This window comes from Temnothorax longispinosus, chromosome 12 (genome assembly GCF_030848805.1).
Source record: "Temnothorax longispinosus isolate EJ_2023e chromosome 12, Tlon_JGU_v1, whole genome shotgun sequence".
Taxonomy (NCBI): Eukaryota; Metazoa; Arthropoda; class Insecta; order Hymenoptera; family Formicidae; genus Temnothorax; species Temnothorax longispinosus.
Genome location: NC_092369.1, coordinates 9,685,974 through 9,699,859, shown reverse-complemented (window position 1 = coordinate 9,699,859; position 13,886 = coordinate 9,685,974). Strand labels below are relative to the sequence as shown.

At 41.0% G+C, this 13,886-nt stretch overlaps 1 protein-coding gene across 3 annotated transcripts in view; it reads right to left on the bottom strand.

The window, feature by feature from the left end:
* Window positions 1-1,630: 1,630 nt before the first annotated feature.
* Window positions 1,631-13,886, bottom strand: part of LOC139822868 (uncharacterized) — a 183,734-nt gene continuing 171,478 nt past the window's right edge. For 2 of the 3 annotated variants that reach the window (XM_071795022.1, XM_071795020.1), the window contains exon 6: window positions 1,631-4,626. In XM_071795022.1, coding sequence (XP_071651123.1) covers window positions 4,538-4,626 — 89 coding nt within the window. In that variant the 3' untranslated portion in view covers window positions 1,631-4,537. Of the gene's footprint in view, window positions 4,627-12,557; window positions 12,687-13,886 lie in introns of those variants that run through there. The other variant, XM_071795021.1, reaches the window with a different exon arrangement.

Genomic DNA, 13,886 nt, shown 5'->3' with positions numbered 1-13,886 from the left:
CAGCAATGAGCGTGATCACGTATACAGCAGTCGAGTACAAGCTAACCAGCCAGCGAGGCAAGGTGGGATATCAGCAAGCGGCGAAACAAAGTTTATTTTGAATCAGCCACGGCAACCCCCGGAGTCGTACTATGCCGGCGAATAACACCACGAGTACCGCAGCAGCCGCGCGGAGGAGCGTCGTCGGTGCAGCGTTCGACGCTCCTACCGCAGAGCTCCCGGCTCTCAACATCGGCTCAACGGACACAGACAGACAGAAGCGGAGCTTGCGCGACCCGGGGGTGGGTCGGGGGAAAGGGGATAAACAGAGAGAAGCAAGCGAAACGAGAGACGGGAATGAAGGGAGCGAGCGGCAGGTCGGGGAGAAGTGTGCGAAGGATGGTCTAGTCGACGATGGTGATTGTTACGGCGACGACGTTTCAGTTAGCTGAAACGTCGTTTCCTTTGTCGCGTCTGTGTGAGGAAGGAACTTGTCCTCGATGAGGTGTACGGACGTGCACGCGTACCAGCGGACGTAGCGCGTAACCGTCACACCACGTATACCGTACATACAAACAGCCGCGCACACGTGCGCGGCCGGCGCTACACGGCCGGGGGTGGAAGGGGGAGGAGGGAGGGATACACAAACACCGGATTCCCGAGGCTTCTCGGTGCGGTATATGCTCTATCTCACGGAGGGTGGTTGGATGTATCTTGCTTGCCCGCGCGCGGTATTCGTCGCGCAAACTTCGGGCTCCTGCACGGGGGCGCCGTTCGTGCTCCTTCTAAGACTTCGCCTCGCAGTCGGGCTGTATAGCGGCAGAGAACCGTAGAGATCTCGATTCGGGTTAATTGTGGGCTTCGTCTATAGACTCGGTGCTCGGGCAATGAATTTTAGGAGGCGCGCGCGCGCGATATCGCTTCGCCTCGCCTCGCCGCGACGCCGAGGAGGCGAGAGGTCGGACGGGGGGTGAGCACCGACAAGCGGATATATTTATGCGCGCTCGTGGAAATTCTTCGATCTGATTGCGAGCGCAATTGCCAGGGGAATGAAAACGTCTGCATTTAGCGAGGTACTGTTTTCAACGCGCTGCAAATAAGACCGCAGTTGTTCGTAGTAACGGCGTATACTTTACGCTTGATAGAAGCAAGTATATCTAAGTAATTAAATAGAGCACAAACTTGAAAAAGCAAAAGTTTAAAGATTTTATAATTAAAGAGACTGAAGGATAGCGTCGAAACTCGAAAGTGAGCGAATGAAATGTTTTTACCGTCCTCGAGTTATATATTAAGTTAATTAAACATATTTTTACATAAGGAAATAAAATTAATTTTGTTTGAAGAAATTACCGTTTAATTTTTAGCAATGTCGATAAATTTTCTTACCTTCTTATTTGCAAACAAAAATTAAAATACAAATGTTGGTCTTGAAATTATTCCGTCTTTGTCAAATTTCACATCGTAAACCGTACATATTTGTGAATACAATTTTTGCCAATTTACCTTCACTTGCACGATGTGCAAGACTGTGCCTGTTTTAATCCTGTAAATTGAAAAAATATTAAATGTTTATATTAAGAAATTGTTAACACACAACGGAATAAAACTATCTGTATAAGTGAGGTATTGTTCTCAATCTGAAAGACAGTAGTTCATGCAATAGTTTATTTTGCTTGTTAAAAATAAGTATTTACATGAACTAAATAGTAATGCTGAAAAACAATATTGTAATGACATAAAAGATCTCTTAAAATTGAAGACACTTAAATAGAATTTAAAATCCGACTTAACAAAAATATTTCTATTTATCTTATTTCTAACTTATATTAAGAAGTTGTAACTTCTTTGTATATATCGGCAAACCTTGTATAGTAAATCGGGTTTTTACCTCGTCTATTCATTTACAAAAACGAACTGCGCTCGCAAAGATTAACTGTTCTCCAAAAAATTGTCTTGTCTACGTTATATTTTATCCGCGAATAAAGCTTCCATGCACAAAATTACCCATTAGCGCATTTGACACATTCATTTACAAAGAGTTATACTTCTTCGTGCTCTAACCTCTAACTATATAAATTAAAAAAAAAAAAAAAACATCTAAAAACAAGATGTCAATAACACAACTTGTAAAAACCGTATCTACTCTGCTTCCGCATTCAAATTAAAACTTAACGATTATGGCCATAAATTATTAACTCTACAACTTTCAAAAAACGCACTTCGTCCAAGAAGATACCGACAGTGTCGATTTTCGCGCGGAATATTAGCACGTCCGGCCCTACGATTTGGCGCGATTTACCGTACCAGGCAGGCAGGAGGCATCGGTGAATTCGCTTGCATGAGAAATAAGGGCTGTAGCTCCGCGCGATGCCTTCCGTGCAGTTTCACGCCGATACGCATTACTTCGCGAAGATTTGTAAGCGGTCGCGAACGTGCCAAATGCTGCGGTGTGCGCGCATAAGAAGGGAGCGAAAGCTGGAAGGAAGAGAGGAAGAGACGTTCTACCCTGAGGGTGGGATAGGGGGTTAATACGGACGATTTCTGTGTTCGGGATGGAGGAACAAGCTGCGCGTATATAGCTGCCGGCTTATAGACGCGCGGAATCGTCCACGAGGTTTATCGTCCGTTTAATAAAGAGGAGGCAGGCGGTGGGAGAATGAAAAACGCAACGTTCGTGCCGTCTTTTCCAACGCGCCTCTATCTCCGCGCTTTCCTCTATCTCCTTCGATAAATCGAGCCCTCGAAACGGAGCCTGTCTCACGATTATATGCCCGACGACGTCGTACACCTGCAGCTAGTTTTAACACGAGGATTCAGCGTTGCGGTCGTCGGAGATCGATAAAACGCGTCGTCCAGTTACAACGGTACGTTTTCAAAGTCCAAGAAGAGAGAGAGAGAGTATTAAAGCAGCGAGAACGGAACACGTATCTTGTCGCGTTTAAAAAAATACGAAAGATAAAACAGTCCGATCGGAAGTATCTCTTTGGCACGGCGTCATTAAAGAGCGAACAACAAACTCGTTGGAGAGCGGTCGAACTCTAACAATTGGCGTAAGTACATATAACTGCTCGTCTACGGCCGAGTTCTTCCGCGGCGGTAGCAACAGCAACGGCAGTAATAGCAACTACGTTGTTCTCGTAGCTTCGTACATAGAACGCGAAAACGGGGGAACTTAGCAAAAAAAGAATAGAAAAAAAAAGAAGAACTAGCAGTCTGATCCCGCGTGCGCGTCCAGAGCCCTCCGCTTCGAAAATTCGCGACATTGATTCCGCCTATGCAGCCGAGCCCGGGAGCGTTTGGACAATGGACGAATGGACTCGAATCGCCATCCTTGGCGAGTGTAACGGGGAGATATTCGAGTGCGCATCGAGTGCGTTGTTGCCGGGGTACACGGGAGAGCGGTACGATTTCGCGGAACGGGAGAGAGAGCTCGCGCTCTCTTTCCCTCTCGGTATGCGAAAACTTTTCGCGCCGCTTTATCCGTGCCTCTTCCTTTGTGCGATCTCTACGGCTTGGCTCTCTTCTCTCGTCAGTGGTAGCGGAAGAGAACGTCTCTCACCCTCTCGTTCACTCATACACACGCGCGCACACATACACACATTCTCTCTCTCTCTCTCTCTCTCTCTCTCTCTCTCTCTCTCTCTCGAACTCTTTCTCTCGCGGCAAGGATCGCAAATCTTTCAGAGGCGGGCTGTACAAGCACCTATACACGTATACGTGCAATCGACTTCAAAGTCCTATCCCTTCCTTTCTTTCCTCGCTGTCGCTCTACTTTCGGGCAAATCCTTTACGGTTCATTACTCGTCAAATGTCAACTTGAACGTCGTAGCGGTAATCAGACGCGACTAATTGGCTACGCTTCTCGATTCTGCCGTATAAATTTTGCGTCACGGCGAATCTCCCCCAACGGCGGATTTGGCTACGACAATCCTTCATCCGATTATCTGTTTCTCCACTGGTCACGATCCAATCCAGAGTGTATCTAGGGACACACCCTTGACTGACAACGAGCATCGCTGTTCTCTCTTGCTCCTCCATATACCACGCGAAAAAACAAACGAAAAACAATCCGTGCGTACCGGCACCGTCTTACAAAATAACGATATACAACGTTATACAAAAGACACGGTCGTAAAGTATATAACGGTAACGGTCGACGATCTCACGGTCGGAAAACGTATCACATGTTAAACACGTCGTGTCCTTTTGATTTTGATTATAATTGGCAGTGCTGCTCACAAAATGGTTCACCGAAAATTGACATCGCGCTGTTGTCAACGGGGGGTTGCAAACAGGGAACATGCAGAATTCACGATCCTGACCCGTTCAGAGAGAAAAAAAAATTAATAACTTAATCCACTACAGAGAACGAAAAGAAAACACTTAAATATAATCATATATTGATTGAATAATATTATTTGTTTCTGCGCCGTCCATACGCGGTCCTTAAACCCTGCCTCCATCGTCTCTTCCTCCAGCCTCGTCTCCCGCTGACTAGTGTGCTATTTATCATGCGACGCCCGTGAGCTCCCTTTTCGTGGTCTCAGGCGTGCCGTGACTATCTCAGAAGCAGATGGAGCGTGCCCAGGCAGAGTATTGTCACAAACGTCATTGTGTGCATGCCACCGCTTCCGTTCTCTGAGGTTACTGCAACACATGTTAAAAAGAAGTTACCGTTTCTCGTCATTCCGTCAAACAGCGAGCATTTCTGGAATGTTAATTATCATGCAGTGATTTTTAGAAAGGCAGAGATAATTTGTAATACTAATTGTAAGTAGAAGTATTGTATAATCGAAATATTTATAATACTACACTCAAATATAAGAATTAATTCGTAGCGGTTTTATACAGATAGAAAACAGTTGTTTGTAACTATATTTTGTGTTTGGGTTTTATGTGCGCCACTGTACAACGTAAAAATAGATTCATAAATTTTTAAAATATCTTTCTAACTTTTTTAAATAACATTTAGCTCTTTTAGATATTATATATGAATATTAGAAACAAAATTCTACTTTATTAATGCCATATGTTAAAAGAAAACCATAAGTTGCGCAACGTAATTGCATTTAAAAAAATAATAAAATTTCCTGTAATATTATAGTATCTAGTTGAAAAAAAGTTAAAAAGTTAATCCTATATAATAGATTATCTCTTTTTTAATACTCTCCCGAAATTCTCCTATAACAATCTAAAATTAAAATTATGCATTGGAAATGGATTATGCTTTTTATTATTCATCATATTATAAAATAAAAAAGATCCAATAAAAAAAGAGAAAGCTTTTCCAAGTTGAACATTTCGCCGCAAACTCTACGCTGCATTCAAATTTCTAGTATCTTTGCAGTGCAGAATTTATATGCGCTACGTGGTCTCTATTTGCACGGAACGATGGCACGTATCGGCGTGTCGTTCTCGTTGAAACTTAATTCTTTTTTTTTGCAAAGAGCTTTTTTGCGTTAAATGATTTACACAGAAATTTGCACGGAGTATATTGCAAAAAATTAGATAGATGAGCCGAATGATGATGCCCGGCGTGACCGGATTATTGATTGGTAAACAACACATTCTGCATTACATTTCATATCATATCATTAAAACGTCATCATTATGCTGCGCGACATTCAAAATCGACAAGCCTATAATCAATAACAGCGACGATAATGACGCGTGTCTCCGTCGGACGAAATGCGCAGGAAATCTGATGAATAGATATCAAATTCATCGAGAAATGTGTCGCCGATAATCAGTTGATTTTAGTTCGGTTTGTACATTATCGGTATCATGAATATAACATGCGTGAAAACTAAGCGCGCATGGACATTCGACACGATTCTAATGTTGACACGTTGACAGATATGCCACGTGCGAATATTATTGCAATCCACATCAGTATATTTCGCACACGATAATGTAATAATACTACACTTTATCCACTTCTGATAACTCGGAAAAGGATGGTCGAATTATTTCAAAAATTCCACGTTATAATATAAATTCCACGATCTACAATTCTAAAATGTCACTAAAAAAGACTAAAAAAAAAGATAGATTAGACAAAAGAAAATTATTAAGAAATGCTTTTGAAATAATTATAACATTCTTTTAATAATTTAATAACAAATCTACATATCCAGAGCCTTTTATATATTTTAGGATTTTAATAATCAAGACTATCAAATCAAGAGAAATTAAATCCTGTGCTATAAATCTGTAAGGGATTCAAATAAATGTAATTTTTATTTTAAACTATTCTATTAGCGCAAACTTCGCTGTCATAAGATATATTTGAAAAAGAATCGCGTTTCTCTATTCCTTCCTATAGTTCGGTACAACCAGATAAAGGACTATATTTAAAATAACTTGAAATGACATATATATGCATGGAGTTATTGGGGAGCGATTTCGCGTAAAACGACATTTTTCTTCCTGTTCAAGATTAAATCTCTCTAGCAGGGCGCGGCGTGTCAACTGTTGAAATCCCTTTCGGAATGGAAACTCTGACGTGAGGGAGGGGGAGGGGGGTGGTGCCATTAAGTGGAACGTCAGTGGATTTTCCTCCGCGGGGCATTGTTCCTTCTGTCGGGTAGAAAAGTCAATTTCCTAAAAACAATTCTGTCGACCACGGCCCAGGGAGTAATACGTACGAATCAAGCGACCAGCCGCCCGCGGAAAACCGAGTGTGAACGAAATGAAATTACTACGGGCGCGCAGAAGAGAACGAATTTCTGTAACGGCGGCAACGAGGCAGTGCGCGGGGGAGAGGGGGAAACGGTAAAGGGGACTAAAGTGGAATATAGCCCCGACAGGTTTGAAAATTGAGAAGAGCCAAAATCCTTTGGTCGCTTATCAATCGTCGGGGTTTACGGTATACGTTCTTCCCCCCCCCCAGTCTGCTCCCATCACATTTATCCCAAAATGTACGAGTTTTGCCAACGATGATGAAATCGCGAACGCTCGGATCCCAGATAGCGGACTCGATAGCGATCGTTGATATTACTTTTGGAATATTCCGCTCGCAAACATAAAAAAAAAACCGACGTATAATCTGATCATCTCTGACGGTTGATATCGCTATGCTGTACGCATTACGCAATACTTTTTTTATGCATATTTAAATATTCTACGAAATACTGATGTATACCGGAATATCCAGTGGTCCAGACATTGAAAACGTTTCTCTCTCGACTGCGGGCTGTTTGACCATTTTAAAGTTGATTTTCCATTCCGTTCCAAGTTTGCTAAAGAATTTATAATCGAGAAAATCCGACGTGAAGACGCAATACACACTTTCTCTTTGTATTAACTTCGCGTGAATATGCATGAAATAAATGGTGAATAGACTTTATACAGAATTGCTCCAGATACATATAATATTTATAAAGTGTACGTGTGCAAAGTAACCCGCCCGAATGGCGAGGGAAACTTTTACAAACTTCGCAAACGCGAAGTCAGATTTTTCACATGTGCGTGTATGTATAAATTTGCGCGACGTGTGCGTAAGAACAGCTTATGAGGCATCATTCATGGATTTTCGGTAAGAGCCTTTTGAGAGGGATTGAAAGGCTCGTTCGCCACGACCTGAAAAGTGCGCGAGGAGTCTAGGCCGCGACGAAATTCAGAGGGTTCTTGATGCAAAAACTCTTCAGGCAACTTTATGAGCCGGTGCTCGTAAGTTCGTGACACGAGTCCTCCAGAAAAGTTTCGGGGAAACGATTTACTTAGAGTACAACCGAGGTGCGTTTTAAGTTGCACGCATACTTTATCACTCGTATGACATGAAAATCTCCGCGCAATGCAGCGGCAAAATTGTCAAAAATTATTCTTGTAAGATGCATACAATAACGAGCGAATTTTCTACCCGTCACTATTTATGAGTTCGACCGTCGTAAACGCTTACCCAATAATTAAATGCATTTTTTATGTTAAAATGTGTCAAGTTATATGTTTTTCCAAGATAATGAATAATGTACTTGATGTAACTTAAATTAAATCATTTCATGTTATCAATTTATTCAACCAAGACGAGTAAATTTCAAAATCTAAATCCTATATTATTTATATAAAAAAAAATAATGCACAGAAAGATAGTGCAGAGAGATATAGCGAATAAAAAATAATGTATAGTACAATATATATAACTATAGAGAATAAAATTATTATATTATTTGCGTGGAAAACATTTTGTTACTTACAACGTACATGTCGCGTAAAGTTTCGTATGTAAATAAACTTATTTTCGCAAAGAATGAGCTCTAATCGAAAAGCTCTCATTTTCCATGTCTTACGATAATCCATTTATTTTCCGGCGCTCGAAACTAATCGGATATTCACAAGTAATCAGAAACTCAGTAAAGTTCGACGTAAACCAATAAATTTCAGACACCTAAAGATGGGTTCGTGCACAACTTGAGAACAGAATCCCGGTTTAACGTAGCTAAGGAAAATTTCCTGTACTGTTTTGGTTTGGGTGTTGCACCCCCGTTCCGCAAGCTTTCTTTGAACGGTATCGCCCATTAGTCGAAGCTCAACTGCTTTGAGAGCGGAGTTTTACAAAATTGTGACAATTCGAATAAACGAGTCGTCTCTCGAACATCTCGGATCTCTTTAAGAAAATAGCTTTGGGCATTATTTTCTTTCCTGTAAATTTTTTCTCAGAATGTTGGCACTCGATGGACATTATTGGGATTAAAATATCGTAAAAAAGATTGCTTAAGGTGAAAAGATTTATCCTAATCGGTCTTGAAACGATCACCTACATGACATTTTCAATAATGATAATAATATCAGTGATCAATCACCTTGGGCTTTCGCGTAGGTGCTTCCTGCATGCAACGCGCGATATTTCCCTATCTGTCCGACGAGAGGATGGCTGTGACTACTGTGCGCGAAGCCGGGAAGCCGATAAGCGTCTTCCAGGATGTTAGTCGATCGGGGAGCGTCGCGCGTTTTTTCCCCCGGCTGATAGTTTACATGGGAACAAGAAGGGCCGGATAATCGGGTATGCAAAGCCTTGATAACACCTACTCTTAAAGCGCGGGGTACCTGCGTTACCATGATCCGCGCTTCCGGGCTCGGATCGTGGCGCGAAATTATACATGCGACATGTATAGAGGGTGTCTCAGGAGTCAGGGCACTTGACCTAAATACCAAGCACTAGAAGCTAAAATAGCAAGAATAGCTTCATGAGTATGTCGAGAAATGTAATCGAAACTTAAAGGATCTTTATAGGTTGCTAAAAAAATGTTCGTCAAAATACAATTGTTAAAAAGATTTCATGTAGTCGTAGCAGCGTTGAATTATAAAATGGACAATTCACACGAAAAGCTAATAAAAATTTAATTACATGAGCGAATTAATTAAATATCATACAGTAAAAATAATTTGCGGAGACGCGTTGGGGAATTATTCTTAATTGCATCTTGTCTCAAGTCGCCCTATATATTTCTCTGTGTGTACTCAAACGTAAAATACACACGGATACACTGCGGCGTAACCTTTGACTGCAGACGAAATGGCATCTCTCATACCTGAAGATGTTCAGATCCCCCTTTCTTCTTGCCTCGTTCGTCGTCGTACATGTGAGATTAGCGTCCCGGGACTGGGATAATTCGCGAAGCCAGTAGAGAGATAGGAAATAGAGAAGGGTAGAGAAAGAGAGAGAGAAGGGACGTCGAGAGAACACGATATCGAAGACGAAGCGAGAAGGAAACGGGACAGAAGAGCCGAAGTTTCGCCGTGAGGACCGACGTCTTGTCCCGAGCAAGTTTCTCCAATGAGGTACCGAATCTTTCGTGCCTCGTACCATTGGCGCATGTGAGAAACGGAAACGGGGGAGTCGGACGGGGGGGCGTATATCGAGATCCACGGGACTTTCGCAGCAGCCCGCCGTTGAACTTCCGCGTACACGACGTGAGTTTTTCTATGCGAGTACGAGAACTCTCCGAGAGACAATCTCGCATAATGCGCGCGAGAACATTACGTGACATCATCCTCTCTGGGTGAGCGCGTTTTCTGTTTCGAAACGCGATTTTATTCTTGCATGCAGAACTCGCAATGCAAAACAAATGTCAATAAACATTAATGCAGAATGTTCGACGTGAATCAATTATTATCGTGCGTTGTTTGTCGTTTCTGCACGTAATTTATTTCGAGCGCATTTGCGGATCCAATTATGTTTTTAATATGCCTACATGTATCTACCTTCAATTGAGAGATATAAAATGCTGGCAAGTATAAAAGCATCGTTATCAATTTGACAAATTTCAATTTGCAGCACTGTATAAATGTGGTAAAATAAATCTTATATCAAATATCAATTTACATATTATTTATTTATTTTTATACTCTGTCCGAAATATTATTAATGTTGCACGCGCGCTCTGCAAGTACAATACCGAGAGATGATAAAATGTTGAATGCGTATGTCAGTTGGACATCATATAGTAATTGATGTAAATGCTATTTGCAAAATGTATAGCTGTAAAGGGTACATCAAGATTTATGCAAAAAACATTTAAACCTACATTGTTAACAGCAGCTAGCTTTCTATTAACTATATCATAAAAATAAATAAAAAAAAAATAATTGAAAAAATATAATTTACACTGAAATAACGTCGTATCAAATTAGCAGATATCGTGCAGGCTTAATGCTATTCTACCATGTCGGTTATATCGATGTTGCACATATAAATCGGATACTCGATCCATATAAACGACGCGAGCTATTGAGATGAAAAAAAAAAAAAAAAAAAACGAACGTAGCGGAAAATACTATTTTTGTGGTCGCTTTTATTTTCTGTAAATGTCACAGTCTTTTATAGAATGCTGCATGCGACCGGCGCTTATTAAATGTTATCGGGCAAACGTCATTGAAAATAAAATGAACGTACCGCTTCCGCGCCGGAATATAGACCACCGGCCTTTTCAAAATAAACAAATATGAGGTGAACCAAACTCTCCCCGGTAGCTTAACAATACAGAGGGGTCGACAGATGCGAATAACATTTAACGAAAAATGTCAAGGGGCTAATACACAGCCTAGCAGAAGTGATTACGATATCGTCATATCTAACACGCGCGCTACAACCTTTGATAAATGCTGCTATGTGCTAAAATCGAAATTTTTATGTTTCGCAATCCACGTTCCCTTCCCCCGCCCCTCTGCGATTTATTAAATTCACGCTGCTGGCAACTGGTCAACCCCGTATACGGAATTGAATGCGAGCGCGTTAATTTCGTTTCGCGTACAAATGGCTTTCCTTTATTTTCACAAATTGCGAATGTACGTACGTATACTTCGACAGCTGGGAAAGGGATTACCCCACATTGTGTGTCAAAATGTTTTATCGATGTCGGCGACGGAATTTATCAGCGCGTGATGACTAATGGATCCGCGTCTCGTCTGGAATCGAAACTTACGTGAAATTCTTTCGGGAGGATCCCACGGAGAATATTATCATAATTTACGGCAGCCGATGGACATTAATGCCGTTAACAATGGATGCTGCAATATTGTGTACTTCAGCTTCGTATTACGTGTGATATTCCGGTTTACCGCAGCATAGTTGATTACCTATCTCGGAATAACTCTGGTTTACCGCTGCATAGTTGATTGGCTATATCGAAATAACGCGAGTTTATCAGTTCAATGCATTAAAGCGGCACACGCGTTATGTGTCACGTGTTCTGCGTGTTCGTCAGCATTATCCAACGTTATGATAAGAAGTTTTCCGGGGCGCCGCTATATGCCGGCGAATTCATGAACATTCTTCGCACCAGAGTCCACGACAACACCTGCCAACCATTTCTTCAAGTCATCCATCTACTTTGCACCCACGTTCTACATATTAAACTTCAGTTCACTTCAGCGGAAGGAAATCACTAAAAAGTCTATGGGCAACATTCCTCTTTCATATTACACAAATATTCCATATATCTCTGCGCATACGAAAGTCTCCATTCGCAACGTAGAAATGAGATCTTTAAAATTTCTAGCGTCCCAAGTCTTCCGTGCTATGTTTCACATACGAATTCTTTGATCACTTTAGTGTTGAATTTATCTGAATACTTTGAGTGCCAGATGTGTTTTCTATTGAAAATCTCTTAAGTCAATTTAAGAAATTTTTCAAATATTTTCCTTTAAGATGTTTCGTAACTTAATTTTTATATTGCCGCATGAATAATAGAAATCCATAAAAGCTATAATTACATTCTATAAAATAAAATAAAATAAAATGTTTGGTAAAAAAAATTCGAAAATTTCAAATATATTTAATTAAAAAATTAATATATATTTATTTGTCAGAAAAAAAGTGTTTAACGTAAAATAAAAGAGCCTGACGTTGTGTGCCAGATCACAGCAATAATAATTTAAATACTGTCATCTGATCGTGCAATGGAAAAAAAAGGAATACCGGCATTTATTAGCCAACAAACTACACACAATACGGTACATAATGTCAAACAATAGGATTCACGTGCGGCGCCGTGTGTTTTTTTCTGAAAACAGAAAATATCGTATCATAAGCAAGATATACAATGGACAAAAAAAAATGGGGTACAATGGGGGCTTACGTATTTGTCCGGTTTTTCCCCAACGACGAACTGCACAATACGCAAAAATCCATTAGGTATTTTGCCGACGACCGTCGAACGAACGGAAGTATCCAATCACTCGTATTTTGAGCAGAATCCATTGGAGAGCTAGATTCAAAACACCAGGATATAGATTATCGGCGGACGATACTTTTCGATTCCGCGGGGCACGAATGTGATCATAAAATTGGGATTGCCAACGGAGACATTGGTAACGTGCATCGCATCAATGCAATCTATTGACACACACTGTTGCAGATTCAAAACTAGGTTTCCAACTAGTTCTCTTCTCAGTTCGTGATGCAGGGGATCGCAAAATACAATAATAATACAACAGAATTTGTCAAAATTATATATTTGATTATAGTAAAACTACGCGTAAGAGCATTTTTATTTGAACCAAAATTTATAATTACTTGTATCGTTAAGAAATAAATACTTCTTGTAAAAAATGAATGAATAATTGACAGATCGTAGAATAAGATAAGGATTTCTGTATATCAATATACAATTTCTCGTCAAGTCTCTGTTAAGTCATAAGAAAAAATATCTTTACAACGGAAAGTAGTTCGTATAAAAATTCAGTAATTTCTGGATCTTATATGGCACGCGTATACACATTGTTAATAATGCAAATAAAAACTTAAGAAACGAAGTTCTTAAGCAATGTTAATATTTTCCAAAATATGCGACAGACGCGACTTCTTCTTTTTTTAATTCAAAGCACTACTCTGCTAATCTGTCTGACCTACCTAGACCGTCGTGAATTATTTCGCATCCACGCGAGATTCACGGAGAAAACGTTGGAATCATTGGGAGTCGCACTAGCGACTCGGCACGTATATACGCGGCGACGAAAGTTGGAACGGCCGCGCCGGCGGGTGTACCGGGTAAAGGGTGAAAGGACGGGTCAGCCGGCCGGAAGGTAATGGGAGCGTAGGTTATACCCGTAGCCGCTCAATTAAATCTCGTCGACGTCGCGTGCAGGAAAGCGAGCGCAGCGTGCACCGGAGGTTTCCTTACCGATTTCGAGTGGGTGGACCCCGCTCTCAGAATTTATTAGTCCGTGCGACCGACCGACTAATTCCAGCTCGGTTAGCCCGAGCGTGCGCGATTATTACTCGCAGAGCGAGTGTGTTGGTTGATCGCAGAATCATCGAGATCGCGAATCACGAAAAGCACGAAAAAGCAATCTAACCTGCCATTATCACTTTCCCACCCGATAATTTTTTCGTTGCACTATATTTGGTATAATTATATCGGCACGTTACAAAGAATATTGTAGAAATCCGTTGACAAGCTTGTGTA